At 47.1% G+C, this 18,492-nt stretch overlaps 1 protein-coding gene across 3 annotated transcripts in view; it reads left to right on the forward strand.

Annotated features, from left to right (window-relative positions):
• FLNB (filamin B) overlaps positions 1 to 18,492 on the forward strand; it is a 135,720-nt gene that overhangs the window by 84,300 nt on the left and 32,928 nt on the right. For 2 of the 3 annotated variants that reach the window (XM_061197069.1, XM_061197070.1), the window contains exons 18-26: positions 42 to 211; positions 4,846 to 4,963; positions 7,126 to 7,388; positions 8,645 to 9,242; positions 9,894 to 10,067; positions 11,076 to 11,238; positions 11,840 to 12,000; positions 15,482 to 15,649; positions 17,586 to 17,709. In XM_061197069.1, the coding sequence (XP_061053052.1) occupies positions 42 to 211; positions 4,846 to 4,963; positions 7,126 to 7,388; positions 8,645 to 9,242; positions 9,894 to 10,067; positions 11,076 to 11,238; positions 11,840 to 12,000; positions 15,482 to 15,649; positions 17,586 to 17,709 (1,939 nt within the window). Of the gene's footprint in view, positions 1 to 41; positions 212 to 4,845; positions 4,964 to 7,125; positions 7,389 to 8,644; positions 9,243 to 9,893; positions 10,068 to 11,075; positions 11,239 to 11,839; positions 12,001 to 15,481; positions 15,650 to 16,696; positions 16,790 to 17,585; positions 17,710 to 18,492 lie in introns of all 3 variants that reach the window. The other variant, XM_061197068.1, reaches the window with a different exon arrangement.

Genomic DNA, 18,492 nt, shown 5'->3' on the forward strand with positions numbered 1-18,492 from the left:
TCCAGCTGGGCCTGTCTCCTCACTTCACTGTCCCCTCCCAGGTGTGGAAAACGGGAAACCAACCCACTTCACTGTCTACACCAAAGGGGCCGGAAAAGCCCCGCTCAACGTGCAGTTCAGCAGCCCCCTTCCTGGCGACGCTGTGAAGGATTTGGACATCATTGATAATTACGACTATTCCCACACCGTTAAATACACGCCCACCCAGCAGGTAGGGCCCCTCCCCACTCGGTGCTGGGCTGGGTCACTCTGGACACCGGGGGGTAATCTGTGCTCTGACCTGTGCTGCTCTGTGGCAGGAGGAGATTCCCCCTTTCCTTCTGAACCCCTCTGGGAATGCTGATGAAAAGCCTGATTGGTTCTACCAGGAGGGCCTGGAGGATTCCCCAGGAACAAGCAGGAAGCTAGTTGTTCTTTCCCACCCCCATTTCCCACCTCCGTTCTTGGTTTCAGTGTTTTATTAATTACTCACAGGGAAAGAATTGCCACGCCTTTGTCCTTGCTGGCCCTTTTGCCTTAGTTTACCCTTTTTACGAGGTGGTGCAGTGGGGTCTTTCTCAAAGAGCCTTTAGTCCCTCAAGCCCGAAATGGTACTTCAAGCACTAAATTATTCCCTTTTACAAAATACAGGAATACAGACAGGATTTTGTCATCCCGGCTGCTTTGCTCTGGTTGTTCTAGGCAATAAGGGCCTAAAAATCTACCTCTCTGTATGAATTCATGTTTACTTATTTAAAATTTTGTTTTGATTCATGGCTACACATGTAGGGTCTGGGGAGCTCCTATAGAAAAGCCAGGATTCTCCCACTTACACATAGTGTTCTAAACAGTCACTCCAAACCTCTGAGATTGCTTCATTCTTGAAGAAGAGTCCCCCTATGTGAGAAATGCCATTTGTAAGAGAGGAAGGGAGATGCTTTCTGCAGAAGCACTGTTTGAAAAGCACCACTTCTGCCCTGGGCTCTCTCAGTGAGGACCTGGCCAGAGTGTAGTGGGAAAGAATGAGGGGTACAGTGAGGATGAGGGAGTGGTGTGGGTGTCCCCCCTGCACTGGGGGCTACACATGCTTGGAGATGGAATCTTTACTATGAGAACTTGCCTGGCAGTGCGAGGTTCTCTAGGGCAGGTTCTTATGTGGCCCTTTATCTCCACATGTGCTTCTTCCTGTGGTTTCTCTTTACCCTAATGAGGGTTCATTATTAGTAATGGTAAAACGAAAACTTTTGTAGATGAATACTGTTTTCTCATCAGGCTGCTCAGTGCTAATTATTTAGGTAATTATTTTCCTAGTGATGCTTATCAGGGCTGATGGGAGCCTTACCACTGTCAACACCAGCTTGATAGCATCTTTGTTGCCAATTCTCCACATTCCTTAGGAGAAGGTACCAGAAAGCATGGCCATGATCACTGGTCAAGATCACAAGACTCTTCTGAAAACATTTTGAGACTCTTGATCCTATATACCTTTTTGTGTTTTGGTTGAGTTGCTAGAAAGTAAGTTGCAGACATCAGGACAGCCTCTGGTTTTGACCTACACCCCCAGAAAGGACTTTAGAACCCGATGCCCTGGATGCTCCCAGCTGCCAGTCGAGGTGGAGGTGGAGGTCGGGAGCCCAGTCCTGTTTTGTCACATTTGAAATGTAGCTAGAGTGGGAGGCGCCTTACTCCAGAGTCACCCCAAGGTCAAGTTCATCCATATGTCTGATCGTAGCAGGTCTGAGGGCTGTTGGCATGCTTGGTGGCCTCTTGGGGCTATTTGTGCAAATGCCGTCAGTCCCTGCCTCTACTGCGATGACTCCACGGTGTCTCTCCCATCCCTCTCGTTTGCTGTTTAGAGTGAGGTTTACTGTTTTATTGTTTGGGCAACTTGCAATTCTGCCTGTTTCTCTATGGCAAAGAAAACAGATTAAATCTCTACTCTTAGATTGTGAGTTTCCAAGGTTAGGAAATCATGTGATATATATCTTTCCATTCTCAGCCCCAAGCACAGGGTCTGGTGCTGTAAATGCTTTGTATGATTTATGGCCGAATGGGTGAATAAACAAAGTGGAGCCTCAACTCACAAGCAGAAACAACATGAGAACTTTGTAATCTGGTAGGAGAGTGGGGCTGACACATCCTCTTTCTACTTTGAACTCTCTTTTCTGAAGAGCAGCTAACAGCTCAGGATTGGGTGAAATAAGCATGCCTTTTGAGCTCTGCTCTTGGATGTGGTTAAGATATTTGGGTCAGCCCAGAAAGCCGCACGGGGTTACTTTTCAGGTCGCTGCCCACAGGCGCACCTTCTTGTGGTGGTTTTAGGGATTAAGAGGCTGGAACTTTCCAGAAATGCAGCTGTTGAGTGTGTGTGGAGAGACAAGGGTGGATCCTGGCTTAGGGTGAATGCTTAACCCTCAGATTTCGGGCTGCTGTGTGAGGCACTGCGGCCCCCACCCGACTGCTGGCTCTTTGCTCCGTGACACCTGTGGGCGGCTGCTGTCCCCTGCAGGGCCCCAGTCCACAGCTCACCTGCCTGCCGTGGACCAGTGATGGACATTGCTGGTTGATCGAGTTCTTGTTGGAAGACAGTGGTCAGAGTTTTTGCCTTAGAGGGGAGTGGACTTCTTGGGCTGGGGCTTGAAGACCCGCCCAGAGGTCAAAGGTAGAAGGGCCATTATACAACGACAGTTTCCCTGGAGGATTTTGCCTTCTGTGCTTTTGGTTGTCTGTGGCCTCAATGACTTCAGTTTCTCACCCCAAGCTTCCCTGAACAGAGTGGTTTGAGGAGCCGGTGGCCGCAGCTCCCCGACATGCCAAGTCAGGAGCCACTGGGAACTGAGAACTCCACATGCTGCTGTGGCGCCTTTAGGAAGCTCCCGGAGCTCACTGGGCCTCACAGGAGAACAGTCCCTCCCTTGAAAGGTTATTAATGTTGGTGGCCATGGCTGTCACAGAGGTCTCTGGAGGAGGGGGCTGTGGGTAGCTTTCTCGGTCCTGTCCTCGTCGGTCTCATGCAGAATGAGATGAAGGTCTCAGAAGCCTGGAGGGGAGAGGATAAACCCATCTGGCAGGACTTCCCTGGCGGTCCAGTGGTTAAGACTCCGCGCTTTCACTGCAGGAGGCGCGGGTTCGATGCCTGGTCGGGGAAGTTCCGCGTGCTGCATGGTGTGGCCCCAAAATAAATAAAATAAAATACAACTGTGTGGCCATCAGCAAAGTCTCTGAAATGCACTGGTGATCACTGCTCAGACCTCCCTCACTTCCTAGCCTCCTGGGGAAAATGCATAGGCCGTTCCTTGGCTGGGACCTCAGAGGAAACCTTGAAATGCTACAGGCCATCGCAGGTGTAAATCTCTAAGCTTTCTTCCTCCCCCTCATTAGGTTATTTAAGGTACAGTTAATTTCCTGTCTCAGTTTTGTTGTGTTTTGTATAACTGGTAATGAGAATATGCTTTCTTTTATGGGACAGATGGGCTTACCTGAAAAAGGATTTTCCCCTCTCTCCTTTGGCACTCCAGAGAAGTGGTCTCCTGAATTCTAGTGGGTGGTGGAGAAGGTTTTTCCAGAACCCTTGGTTAGCTGGGAGGCCTAGCCCTCAAGGAGTTCGGGGTTTGGGGGCATACCCTCGGGAAGAGCTGGCATGTTGGCAATGCCTTGAGGGCTGAAGCAACAAACCAGCCCCTGCTCTGTTGAATGTGACCACGTACATCTTACCATGAGATATTATACTCTTGAGGCAGGGGGCTCATTGGTTTTGTGTGCAGTGCTAATACATCCTGGAAAATGAATCCTCCCTCTTTCATTGATGCAACTAATTTTTGTCTTGTCTTTTCCCTCCTTCTTTATTATACAAGGAATGTGAGAAAATATTCATAGGCCAAAAGCTACACCCTTTTAACACTTGGTCCGTGACAGCTTTCAGCAGGGACTGAATTCTGGCGAGCCCTCTGTATTCCTGCAAGGAATCATCCCTCCCTCCCCCTTGCTTCTTCCCTTCCCACATCCTCTTACGTGATGCCCAGACATTTGAGGTGAGGAGGGCCTTAATCTACTGAGACAGCTGTGGGCTTTCATGGAGCCTTGGTTTGGAGGGAGGGGACTCAGCCGACCGCGGAGAGAGGAAGCCAGCAGCGAGTGGGCCAGGACTGGCTGCGCTGTGCCTCCATGGCCACGGGGCTGCTGGCGAGGGGACTGCCAAGCCCACAGGCTCAGCCTGCCTTCACACTGGCAACTTTTCTTTCATTGCCATAGATGCGGGAGTTTCGATACTGTGCAGTGGTCTCAGAACAGCCCCAGGCAAACTCTTGCAAATTCATTTCGCAGCCTAGTGGCCTGAAATCCCGGGACATGGAGACAAAAGATTTTGTTCAGTTAGAGGCCCCCAGGCCTCCCTGCTTTGCCTATGGCCAGGGCTGGGTATTTAGCTGGGTGGGGAGGTAACATGGCAGAGCGGCTAGGACTGACTCAGGTTTGGGTGCCATGGGCATGAGGTCCCGCTCTTGCACTGGGGCAAGTGATTTTACCTTCCTGAGCTGTAGTTTCATCTCCTGGAAAAATGGTAAGGACAGTGGGAACGCCCTCTTAGGACCGTTTTGAGATTGAATCAAGGAAATGCTTAAAAGCATGAGCACGGTGTGCTCATTAAGCTGTCCCTGTTGTTGTTAGTTGCTCTTTTTCATCTGATTTCTCTGTCATTCTTGCCATGGAGCCAAAAACTTAGAGAAATATATCTGAGATGCTTTCTGAATCTGCTGGAGTCTTATACCTTTTGTGTCTGGGAAGAATGAAAGACCTAGAAGGCAGGTTGAAACAGCAAGGTAGGATGTTGGTACCCAAACGTGTCCTCGATTTTCTCTCTCATTCCAGGGCAGCATGCAGGTTCTGGTTACATACGGTGGCGATCCCATCCCTAAAAGCCCTTTCACGGTGGGCGTGGCGGCTCCGCTGGATCTGAGCAGGATAAAAATTAATGGGCTGGAAAACAGTAAGTGCGTCATGAATGGTGGGGAGAGATGGGTCATTGAAGAGCAGTTAGATTCCCTTCAAAGACAATTTGCAGAGAAGCAAATTCTGCCATATGAGATTTTGCAGTCAGACAGACGGGTTTGAATTAGGGCTGTCCCGTGGAGTAGCTCTGTGACCCTACCTGCCCCTTCACCTCACCAAGCCTCCGTTTTCTCATTTGTTCTGTGGAGGTGGGGGAAGAATACTCATGGGAATATTGTGAGAATTAAATGAGCTAATAATTCAGGAGCTGGCTCATAGTCAGCCCTCGGTAACTGCTGGCATCACAGCAGAAAGTTTTTATGACAGAGAATTTGGGGCATGTTGCTCTCTGACAAATTTCTATTGTGCCAACACTCCTTGGCCACTGAATCCACATCAGGGTCAAGCATAAAAGCCAACTTCCAGGCTCTCAGAAACCACAACTACAGTGCATTTCCCCACCCCAGTCTGGATATTCTTTTAGCTTGTCAGGTATCTTATTAGCACAAGCTCATTTAAATAAATGAAATAACTGAATGAATAAATGAAAAAGTAAAGAGAATAGTACAATATGAACACTGATGTACTTATCACTCAGCTTCTCAAGTTTAACACGTGATCATAAAAGTATTTTTTACACAGGTCGTACAAAAATCCATTTTTCGTCTAAAAGACATCACAGACAAGAGTATGTTCTACTTGAAGCATTACCTCTCCCACTCCCTAGGGTTAACCAAAGTTACCAGTTCAGTTTCTGTCCTTCCACATCTTCTTTCTGCATCTGTACATACTTAGTGCCAGCAGAAAATGTTTGGCAACACTTACTTTGCACTAAAGTTACCCTGCAATCCCCATAGGTCTTCAGCCTGCCTTTTTGCGTCAGCGTTATCTTAGAGAACGTTCACACCTCCATCCTCTTGTTGGCATGGCTGCAGCCTGGCTGCACCTCAGTGGCACATGGTCTCCTGGTTTCAGGGTCACGTGGGGCTCTGTGCACACCCTCAGGGCAGGCCTCTTGTTCTATGGGTTTCTCCAGGTCTCAGCAGGACCCTCAGTGAGCACCTTCAGTGCCCTGTGACCCAAATGTACGAGTTGTGAGTGAGGCCAGCTCCCAGCTCCGGGGGCTCTGAAGCAAGAGCCTGATGTTGGTTTTTGTTCCTTGGCAGCAGGCAGCTCTGAGCATAAGAATAGTCACTGTCTAATCCTTAACATGTCTCCTTGTTACTCCTTTCTCCAAGACACCGAGGGTTTTGACTCCAAACTAGGAAAAGTATGATGCCAATTAGGAAAAGTCTTTGGGATGTGGAGCTCCGAGGCCTCTTTGCTTGTGGCTTGATACTGTTCATCTTGGCAGGCCCTGTATTGCCCAAGTCAGGACCTCCCTGGGTTGTGGTGGGGACCCTAGGCTCCCAGTGCTTTCGTTTTGGTTCAAAGTCCTTTCCTTGTTTTTGTCAAATGTAACACATGGGTTTTCTGTGGCCCTGCTTTGCAAAGACCTTTCATGTATCAGCACGATACAGAGAGTCAATTCTCAGGGCTTGCTTCAGTGCCTCTGCATTGGCCAACCCTGTGACTTTTGCGTTCTTGGCTGTAGGATTGAATGTGCTGCCAAGAATTAGTAAATAAAACATTGGCTTCTGGGAGTGTTTTGATATAAAGTTAACACCAAAAGTAATTAAAGAAGAGACAACAGTATCAGGTTATAACTTACTGCAGATCATGGGGTCAAGTAAATTTAGATCTGAGTCCCAGCTTTGTGGTCTGCTGGATATGTATGTACCCCAGGCAAGTCAGTTAACCCCCGTGAGCCTCAGTTTCCCCATCTGTTAAATTCCTTGGTTACTAATAAATACCCTGTAGCGTTGTGTTGAAAATGAAAGGAGATGATGTGCCGTCCTCATGCCTGGTATGTAAAATGCATTCAGTGAATGATGACTATCATTATTATTATCATAAGGAATTAATTAATGTTCTTGTACTGGTTGTTATTGGGGCCAGAATGGTGATTATTCTTACTCAGTCTTGCCTCTTGTCCTGCATCAGCCAGTGTTTGTTGTAGAGGCTGAGAAAACGTCCTGTGTCCAAGGAACCATCTCTGCTCTCAGCTGTGTTTTTGCTGCCGGGTCAGCTCATCCCTTTGGCTTGTTTCCTTTTTTCCAGGAGTCGAAGTTGGGAAGGATCAGGAGTTCGCCATTGACACCAGGGGAGCGGGAGGTCAGGGGAAGCTGGACGTGACGATCCTGAGCCCCTCGAGGAAGGTTGTGCCATGCCTGGTGGCGCCCATGACAGGCCGGGAGAGCAGCACGGCCAAGTACATACCCCGGGAGGAGGGGCTATATGCTGTTGACGTGACCTACGATGGACACCCCGTGCCCGGGAGCCCTTACACGGTGGAGGCCTCGCTGCCGCCCGATCCCACCAAGGTCAGCTTTCATTTTTGTTCCAGAACTTGTCCTCTGTTGGCAGATAATAACACATAGTTAGTCCTCTGGTTCTGCCCAGCAAAGACCTTTAGAAAATTGTTTTGTGATGAAAGCCCGTTCTCCATAGTTCTGTCTCCTACAATCCAGCATGAAGGGTCCCCTCGGCAGCTGGGTCCCAGCCCTACTCCTTCTCTCGCTCTGGCTGTGAGGCTTTGATGAGGGACTCCTGTCCTTCATTTGTCAGCATGGTAACGGTACTTGCTTCAAAGTGAGCCTGTAAGGGTGAGGTCAGATGGTGGGTGTGGAGGCCTCAGTCTGGCATCTGGCACACACAGTGAGCTATTATAATGAAGTATAAAAATATACTCTTCTCATTATCATTTCTTCCTAGTAGCCCTGAATCAAGGGTTTTAGAATATTTCCAGTGTTTTGGATGGCATGAATCCTATAAAACTGTGTTATTTGTTGAATAAGAGATGAAAGCCTCATCCCCTCCCTCTTTTAAAAGCAATTGGTTTTTTTTTAATGTTTGTTCGTTTTATAATTTTTTCATTAGACTTTATTCTTTAGAGCAATTTTAGGTTTATAGTAAAATTGAGAGGAAGGCACAGAGATTTCCCACATCCCGCCTCCCCCACTCATGCATAACCTCTCCATTATCACCATCGCCCACCAGAGTGGTGCACCCGTTATAATGGATGAACCTATGTCAACATCGTTGTCACCCAAAGTCCATAGTTTACATTAGGGTTCACTCTTGGTGTTATACAGTCCATGGGTTTGGACAAACATATAATGACATGTATTCACCATTATAGTTCAGTTTTTTATTATTCAGAATTTGTTGAGGGAGGTATAGCAGCCAAAGCAACAGTGAGGTCCATGAAAGCCATTCAGTTGAGTGTTCAACCCAGGAAACCAGAGTGTGTTTGTTGGACTAGATGTTAGGTGTCCAGCTCCAGCCCTCGAGCCAAGCCTGGCAGGAGAGACGAAAGCCATGCCTCTGCCGTGCCCTTCCGTGTTGAATGAGTTCACAGCCAGGTCTCCCTTTCTCAGCCGTTTGCAGCATCCACTGCATGTGGCTGTAACTCAGTGCTGTGGGTGAGTGTGTGTGACACGTTAAGCCCCATGGAGAAGGACCACTTCATTGAGGGGCAGTTCACTGCCGATGGCAGGCTTGGCTGTTGAAAGCGGTGCTGGCTGAGCAGCGATACCAGTTTCGGGCAGAGTCTGATTTTTATTCTTTGTCCAAATAGGTGAAGGCCCACGGTCCTGGCCTTGAAGGTGGTCTTGTGGGCAAGCCTGCCGAGTTCACCATTGACACCAAAGGAGCTGGAACTGGAGGTTTGGGCCTAACCGTGGAAGGTCCTTGTGAGGCCAAAATTGAATGCTCGGACAATGGCGACGGGACCTGCTCCGTCTCCTACCTCCCAACAAAGCCCGGAGAGTACTTCGTCAACATCCTCTTTGAAGAAGTCCACATACCTGGTTCTCCCTTCAAAGCCGACATTGAAATGCCGTTTGACCCCTCCAAAGTCGTGGCATCGGGCCCAGGGCTGGAGCATGGGAAAGTGGGTGAGGCAGGGCTGCTTAGCGTGGACTGTTCAGAAGCAGGGCCGGGGGCCCTGGGCCTGGAAGCCGTCTCGGACTCGGGGGCGAAAGCCGAAGTCTGTATCGAGAACAACAAAGACGGCACCTATGCAGTGACCTACGTGCCCCTGACCGCCGGCATGTACACACTGACCATGAAGTACGGCGGTGAGCTTGTACCGCACTTCCCCGCCAGGGTCAAGGTGGAGCCTGCTGTGGACACCAGCAGGGTCAAAGTCTTTGGGCCAGGAATAGAAGGAAAAGGTGGGTTTCATGAAAAAGAGGGTGGCCGCCAAAGTAACAGGGGCTCTCACCGGAAGCTCAGAGAGTCAGGGCTGCAAACTCAAATGCCTGTAGGGGTCGGGCCAGGTAGAAGAAAACTCACCTGTGGTCTCTGCATCGGGGAGCAGTAGAGGGGAGCAGAGTGAAGGGGTGAGCCTGTGTTGTTTCTGCTGCCCAACCCCGGCTTTCTGTTTCTTCACACTCCCAACACTGTCAGCAGATTTTCCCTTTTTTTTTTTTTTTTCTGGCAAAGCCAGAAATCTTGTTTGTTGTTTTTTTTTTAAATGTGGAAACACAACATATTGCATTTTTGGCACTTATCTGAAAAAAGGTTTAAAATGTACTGCTGGCTAATACCACACTTGCTGTCTTCAGCCTTTAACCTGTCCTAGATCCCACCTTTGTCCCAAGAAGTGTGCAGGCAGTTGTGTTGTTACTTGGCTTAGGAAGAAGCTTCTTTTGCCAGGGAGATTGAAGGTGGGGAGGCATTAATATTCCTGATTCTGAGTCAGAAACCGGTTGTCTGCTGTCACCTAAATTAGTGTGTTCTGAAGTGCCGAGAACCTTGGCTCTTGGGTTTGCTCCTGAAACTGAGGTGACAGCGACATTCTTATCTGTGTGATTGCTCTGCAGATGTGTTTCGGGAAGCCACCACCGACTTCACGGTCGACTCACGACCCCTGACGCAGGTCGGAGGCGACCACATCAAGGCCCATATTGCCAACCCCTCAGGGGCCTCCACCGAGTGTTTTGTCACAGACAATGCTGATGGGACCTACCAGGTGGAATACACGCCCTTCGAGAAAGGTGAGTTGACTTCTCCTTGGAACATGACCCTCGTTCAGAGCTCTGCTGGGCTGCTTCCTCCTGGTGGCTGGTGCTAACTCCTGCCCCATGTGCTTTGACCGTCTCAGCTGAAGCATGTGCAAAGTGACCGGGAAATGTGGAAACCTCTCTCCCGAACAGAGCCACCTGCCTGCTCAGTGCCTGGCCTGCTGGCCCTGTTGTGTAACAGTTGGGCTGTGTTTAGCCTCAGCCTCATCTGAGCAGGTTATGGGGTGGTGTCATGGCATGTTGCTCGTTTGTGCAGTTTTTTTTCCTGAAGGGGGAAAGTTCTCCCTTAATTTTTACCTCCTATTTTGTTTATTTATCTATTTTTGGCCGTGCCATGTGGCTTGTGGGATCTTAGTTCCCCAACCAGGGATCAAACCCCAACCCCCAGCAGTGGAAGGATGGAGTCCTAACCACTGGACCACCAAGGAATTCCCTGTGCGATTTTTTAACATAATTAATTTCTTTCTTGAATATTAGGAATTTAAAATTAATTTTTTTAATTTAAAATTTTGATAAATCATAAAAGCATAAAAAAAATAAAAGCACCATATGGCCTCATTATCTGGATATATAATCCCTAAACTTTATGGTATAGATATTTTCACTTTATTTTTGTGGATGCTTGTCTATTCTATTTCATAGGTTTCTCTTTGTCTTTTAGGTAGTGACTAGGTGGAGTTTTCTCAAATCAGGATGGTGTGTTTAAGATGACTGTCTTGAAAATAGACTTAGTGATATTTGCTTGGAGGAGAGGCCTTGCGTGTGTGTTGGGGGATGAGGGGTGGTATGTGACTGCCAAGTGAACAAAAGCGCAAACAGTTGGTGTTTTTTAAAAAAATCAAATCATACCAACTTTGCTGTTTGTTAAACCTTTTCTTTTCGAATAACATGGGATAGCACATAGACTTGACTGCTAGAGTATTATTTGCCACACATAAGTGACTCCTGTGCAAATATGTTTCTATATGTTGTTTTGAACAGGCCTCCATGTAGTGGAGGTGACATATGATGATATGCCCATCCCAAACAGTCCCTTTAAAGTGGCTGTAACCGAAGGCTGCCAGCCATCTCGGGTCCAAGCTCAAGGACCTGGATTGAAAGAGGCCTTTACCAACAAACCCAATGTCTTTACTGTGGTTACCAGGTAAGCAAGGTCCTGGGATCTGTGTGTTGACTCTGTAAAAGGAGTAGCCCTAAGTAGTTTAACTGCTTTCAGGAAGTTTTATAGGTGTATTCTACATATGTATCATGGTCTCCCAACTTTTGAGAGGCTTTGTATTTCATATGTGAGGCGTCTTCTTCCATAGAGACATATATTACAGAGAAAGACCAAGTATGCTTTTAAAAGTACCAAGAAGCACTTGATAATAGTCATAAAACTGCTGAACAAACCAGGACTAGATGGAAGCTACTTAACTTGATAATTCAAAAATATAGAGCCAATTTCATATTTAAGTGAAATATTAGAAGTATTCCTATTAAAACTGGTCACAAGTCTCATACCTGAATTGTACTTTCAGACCCAGCCAATGCAACAGTGAAGGATAAGCATTGGAAAGGAAGGGTTGAAGCTGTTTTTATTTATATTACACTGTTGAGAAATTCCCTGTGTGAGAGGTATCACAGTTGTTGAGTCTGGTTGGTGAAATGGGATAGTTTATAGAGGGATTTTAAAGGAATTTTTGAAATAAGCAGACTGGCATGAACCACTAGTACAACTTGGCCTTTTTACTCACACTTTCCAGAGGGGCAGGAATTGGGGGTCTTGGCATAACTGTCGAGGGACCATCGGAGTCAAAGATAAACTGCAGAGACAACAAAGATGGCAGTTGCAGTGCTGAGTACATCCCCTTTGCTCCAGGAGATTACGACGTGAATATCACATATGGAGGAGCCCACATCCCTGGTAAGCTATCCTTCTGAAGGACACCCGAAGAATAATTGATTTTTGCATGAAAGCGGGTGTGATTTTGCTTATCTCACTGAATGGGAAAAACTGTCTGATATTTGCAGTAGCTGCAAAGGGAGAATTTTCCTTAGGGCTGCATCTCCAAGAATATCCCAACTCCTAAGAGGACCAGTATTATGCCAAAAAGCATTGGCTTGGAGTTTTAACTGAAAATGACTGTTCACATGTTGAAGGACCTAGATCTTAAAGGAAAGATCTTTACAAAATTGAAAATCTCCACTTTATTTTGTGGTTAGTTCTTATTCGTCTTATACACATCTTGTTTTCTGTTTTCCATTGACAGTCCTGGTAGCTGATAATGACACACAAACTCAAGTTCTTATATATTAATTTCTGTTTAATGATGGAGTATGTACACTTACTGTAAAATAGGAATAATAATAATAATTTCCTGTGCATTGTATGGTATTTTTTTAGCCCATTTTGTGACAACCAAAAATGTCTCCAGATATTGTCATATATCTGCTAGGGGACAAAATCACCTGTAATTGAGAACCACTGCTATAAATTATTCAAACATTAAAAAAATATGACTTAAATAGTGAACGGTCCTCCAACTTTCATGCTCCAGCAGGGGAATCTCCATAGATTCTAGTTCTGTTTATATAGTGAAATGATTGCCACCCAACACACGTCTAGAAGGGTAGGTGAGTGGTATGGTGTGGACAGAAGTCTAAGGACTCCAGGGCTGCTCCTGGGTCACCTTATGCCTTGTCTCATGTGTGGTGAGAGCAGGAGGAGCCTCGGGTGGGGCAGTGTTGTTCTGAAGGCCATAAGCCAGGATGAGACAGAGAGAGGAAGGGGCAGGCTGAGGGCCCTACTTTCAGGTTTGTGGATTGACTTCCAGGAAGCTGGAGTGTCCACTGACCACATACTTTCCTGACTCTGCTCTTTCCCCGTATCATGTGCAAATGTGTACACACACTCACGCTCGCTCCTCCTTTTTCACATTGATCAGAAAGCATTGACATTCAGCTCAAACTCATTCTACTCAGATGTTCATTGAAGCCATAATTCATTTAAAATGACATTTCTCCTCAAACTTGTCCTTGCAGCTCTTCCAATATAGATTTTTAAATTCCTATAATCACAGTCAGGGAGAATTCAGCCACAGACAAAAGACAAAGCTCCTGCCGTCTGTGAGTTTCCTGCCTAGTGTTTACAAAGAAAGAGAGCAGAGCTCAGGGACAGTACAGAGCCAAGGGGACCTTTTGGAGTTTTGCAACTGTGCACTTCATGGAATGGGAGAATAGAGCTTGGAGAATGGGTAGAAGGCTGTCGCCAGGGCAGATGACCTGGTGGCTCCCACCAGACAGACAGTAGTGGGATGAGCATTTCCTGGTAGTGGAGGCAACAAAACTATTTTGACTTTATTGAGAAAATCTGGTGGATGCCATCAGCTTTGGAATTCCCCTTGCAGAAGGGGGTGAGAGGTTGGGCCCCTGTGGCTGATGCACAAGCTTGAAGCAAATGGCCAACTTGGAGCATAACAACAGAAAGAGACCCATCTAGGGTTTTTTCATCAGATGTACATGGTGCCTCTTTTTTATTTTTCAGGCTCTTTTGCCTCCCAGAGCCAAATGCCAACTTCTCCTGGACCCCAGAATTTTCCCAGTCAGAGTCATTCAGTAAAGCGTTGGTTGATTGTCTTAGTGTCAGGCTTCATAGCAAAGGTAGCACGTGAGGTTCTGCTGTGAAACAGTCAACAACCTGGTAGCTTCTAATTTGCTTTCATAGAAATTCTGGTTGGTTAAATATTAGCCTGGTTTTTCCTGGCCTGACACAAACCCATAGTAGGGTTATTTTTAACCAAGTATCCTGTCTTACCCGCAATGGCATATCCAGGTTTCCTCTGGTGGGTCAGCTGTGGTCTGTTGGTGATGGCTGTTTTGACCACTGGATTAAGTGGGATGAATGCATCAGGAAGAAAGGCTGCTGTGATTGATTTATCATGTCTGCCTGGAGCACAGAACCGGAGAGTGGCATTGATTGCCTGGTATCTGCCACTCTAGACCTAAAGTTACCTTGTTGGTTCTTGGCTACTTCATGCTGAGTTCAGACCACTTCCATTGGAGGCTAACTTGGAGATTGGCTTCAAAGTTAGTTCATTGCCATCACCTCTTGACACTGAAATCCTCAACTGTCTCTCTTCAAAATAAAACTCCCTTTTGTTTCACTAAACTCCAGCATGGAGCGTGGTGCTTGTCTCTGCCAGGGTCAGCCATTTATTTCAGTTAGCCAAGAAATCAGATACCACTGAAGCCCTGCTATTGTTAAAAAAGCCAGGGCCTTGGTTCTTTGTGTGATCTTTGTTATTTACCACCCCTAATCCTACAAAGTACAAATGTTCTAGGATACAAAGCAGAGAGACCTCGGCTTCTGTGGCAGTTAGACATCGTTAACTGCCAGGCGTCACAGGGAGCATGAGAACTTCTGCAAGAGATGGGTGTCGCCCCTTGGTGATGGACTTGGCAGCCTGAGGCATGGTGCTGGGGATGCTGGGGCTCCTGTTTCTGGCCCACCTCTGGGGAGGTCTTACTTGGTCTCCCTTGGTAGAGGAATCCCATGAGGATCCTGGCCCAGTTCCTGTTTCTGTGTTTAGTGCTTTTCTCAAATTCCAATCCCCCTGCCTTTCCCATGTTTCATCAGTCTTTAAAATCAATACCCTCAAAGAGTCAGAGGGCCCCAGTGTCAGCAGTGGGGTCAGCCATGCAGGGGGACCACAGCTTACACTCAGGGAGAAAGCAAGGCTTCACCCAATGGCCAGGGAACCAAGAAGGCCATGAGTGGTGATGGGAGGGCGGTGCTGGCTACATTGCAGGGACAGGAGTCCGGGGGCCCCTGAGGAGCCTTTTATGGGAGAGGATGTTGGATGTGGACTGCACAGCCTGCCCACCTCTCTGCAGTCCTCTCCATGCCTTCCTTCCACCACTCAGCATCCTCCTTCAGTTCCTTCAACAGCCTGTCTTCTCCCTCACCTCCATGCCTTTGCACGTGCCAGTCCCTCTGCTTGAAACCCTTCTCAGTGACATCTGCTCACCCATATGTCTCATATGTTATTGGAAAGCGTCCTCTGGTCTCCCAGAGACCAGATTCATTGTCTTCTGAGTGCTCCACCAACACCTTGTACAAATCCCCAACATGTGTTGTATATGATGTTACAGTGACTTGCTTACCTCATCCTTCTCCTGCATGGGGTTCCTGGAGAGCTGTTAAGCACTCTGGGCCCAGCACCTGGTGCCATGTCTGTACACAGTAGGTGCACTCGGGTGCACAACACAGCAAGGCAGGAGAAGCTGACTGGAGCTGGTGTAAGTGAGGGCCTGGGTAGAGCAATGGTGCAATTCTGGGTGCACACAAGGCGGGTCTCCAGGCACTAGCGGGGGCTGTACTTAGAATCCTGTGACCTCTTTTCTAGGCAGCCCCTTCAGGGTTCCTGTGAAGGATGTTGTGGACCCCAGCAAGGTCAAGATCGCTGGCCCTGGGCTGGGCTCGGGTGTCCGAGCTCGTGTCTTGCAGTCTTTCACGGTGGACAGCAGCAAGGCCGGCCTGGCCCCACTGGAAGTGAGGGTCATGGGCCCACGAGGTAAGTACACATCCTGCCTTCCTGCCGACACTCACCTGCCCTGGACGGGGGCAGCCATGACCCAGAGCAGGCACTTTGCTTTTGAGTTGAGTCATGAACTTTAAGTCAAATTTCTTAAATTACTTTATTGCTCCATGTTCTAGCTAAACAGTAGAAGTTTATGCTTAAAAAGTTGGCAGGCCTGTTATTTTTCTAGCGGCCTGTCTTTTCCATCATTTAATAATATGACCCTAAATGTCTTTTTAAAATTTTGTTTTATTTTTTTAGAGTAGCAAGATGAAGCAAGTAGTATCTGGGCTCTCACATGTAAAATTATCGCAACTGCTTAATTATGTGTTTCAGCATTTGTGAGGTGACTGGGGTGGGTCTGGATTTGCGTGGGTGTTGGATTTGGTGCTCATGTGGGAACACACCCCAAATTTCTGGAAATGAGCAGTACTCAGCCCATGTGACACATAGCTTTGTCATTGTCCCAGCTCCCTGGAGAGAGGTGGTCTCTTGGGGAATGGGCTTTGTTGGCAATTTGGCCTCCCCTTTTGCAGCCTGGAATTTGGGTTGGGTGAGGCTAGCAGGCCATTTTGGGACAAGCCCTGATGAACGTTGAAATTTACCTTTTTCAGTAGGTGATCACACTTCCTCTTCCAGCATTTAAAATGTGCCCTTCTCTGCCTAATTTCTTAAATTATCTGGATTTTTACTCAGTGATGTGTTCTTGGCTTCACAGAAGTGGCAAATGAGGGCTTCCTTCTTTGAAGAGGAACTTTCTCCTTAATGGGGTTCAGCAGGAGGTTATGCCCTTTGAAGCTCAGAGCAGAAATAGTTTTGGGGGAAATGAAGTCATAGGGCTGGAATCTGATTCCACAAAGTTACTGAGCTTCAAGACCTGTGTGTGTGTGTGTGTGTGTGTGTGTGTGTGTGTGTGTGTGTGGTAGAGGGACAGAGAGAGAGGGAGACAGGGCAGGGCAGAGGGGAGAAAGAGAGAAAAGCTTTGCTGAGATATCTGCGTCTATTACAGAGGACTCTGAAATAACAGCCTTTTAATTTTAGCTGATGAGACGGATTCCCAGTCAAGGCTCAGCCCCTTGAAAGCCATGTCAGAGTTCTTTAAACGGGACCTGAAGGGTGACTTTATGGAGACAGGTTTGCATTTTCCTATTAGCTGCTGCTCTGATTTATGTAACCCGAATGCCTCCTGCTGGCCTTACCTCTGAAATTGCCTTGTACCTGCCTCATCTGCATTGCTTAATGAGTATGCCACACTTTGATTAATCTACCCTTCAGTTGACGCATCCTGACACTCATGTTCAGAACTGGGATCTAGAATCTACCAACCTAGTGCATGCCTTGATTATGCTTTAAAGTGATCTCTAACCATCCCCTGTAGATATCACATTGAGAGCCCTCTCACCCTCATGAGAGTAGCACCCTCACCTGCCCTGCACCCTACACCCAGCATGCTGCTGCCATGATGGTCTTTGCTCAAAGGTGGATAGAAGTTTTAACTGGCTGGCCCATTGGTTAAATTTTGCTGTTCAGAGTTCTGGACTCTTTGACCCTTTCTTGGCTGTAGAGTAAAATTGCCACATCCCAAGCATGCCTAACCAGCTTGAAAGGATAGCATGTCTGCAGCAAGCATCTTCACCATATGCCCTCCAGCAACAAGTGCAGGCAGTCTCCTTAATTATACTCTAGGTCCGACTGAGTGTAGTTCAGCCAACAGAAAGCTAAAGGTGTCTCTTAGGGTCATTTCTGCAACTATGAATTGGGGAATCTCTCTCCTGTGATTTCTTAGGCCTCTGATTATGGCCTGCTTGCCTTTGTGTTATTAGTGGAAACCAATAGCTCTCATGGATGAATGTGATCCTTTATGAACTCAGCCCAGGTGGAGTGAAGGGGAAGCCAGGCAGTTCCTCAGCCCTCTCATCTCTGTTCTCAGGTCTGGTGGAGCCGGTGAACGTGGTGGACAATGGGGATGGCACACACACAGTGACCTATACCCCGTCCCAGGAGGGGCCTTACATGGTCTCTGTTAAATATGCTGATGAAGAGATCCCTCGTAGGTAAGCTTCTGTCACTTAGGGAAGGGGTTCAAGCCCACCCCTCTGGTGACCAGCACTGCTCTGGTGGCCCACCCATCCATTCGTCTGTCCATGTATCCATCCATCTGTCCACCCACCCACGCATCCATCCATCCACTCATTTACCCATCCGTCCATCTGATCAGCATCCCTGAGAACCGGCATGCTCTGCACAGGTGTTAAAATACACTAGCCTTGATGTTTGTGCCTCCTGCTCTCTTGGTGCCCCCCCTACATTTGTTCCTTTCAACCATCTTTAATGTAAAGATGAGCTGAAATTAAGGAGTGTGTTAGTTCATCAAGGTCTTCTTTCTGGTGACCATGCAACTTGTTTTCTGATTAGGGCAAAAATTTTTACTTATTAATTGAGAATTTGGTTGACCATAGCATTCCCAGAAGGTGTTGGATGAAAACCTGTTCCTCATTCCTATTAATAGAAAAAGTGTTGCTTAAGCTCTTTACCTCTCAGAAGAGACTCCAAAGATTTTTTTTATCATACTTAGAATTTAAATGTTTCACCTGTACCCTAAATGTACCTATTTTACATAAAGATATACATACAGCTCTAGCTCTGTGGAAAGGTATAATTTATAAATTACATTTATGTGTTACTTGACTAATAGGTCTTACATCATCTAAAACATACTAAAAATAGAAAATAAGAGGACAAGATAATATTGAAACATCAGTTCTAATATTTTTTCTTTCCATTTTGGTGATCATTGTGTTAGTAAAACAAAAGTGGGTTAAATGTGTTTAACCCCA

The sequence above is a fragment of the Eubalaena glacialis genome, chromosome 7, assembly GCF_028564815.1.
Source record: "Eubalaena glacialis isolate mEubGla1 chromosome 7, mEubGla1.1.hap2.+ XY, whole genome shotgun sequence".
Lineage (NCBI taxonomy): Eukaryota > Metazoa > Chordata > Mammalia > Artiodactyla > Balaenidae > Eubalaena > Eubalaena glacialis.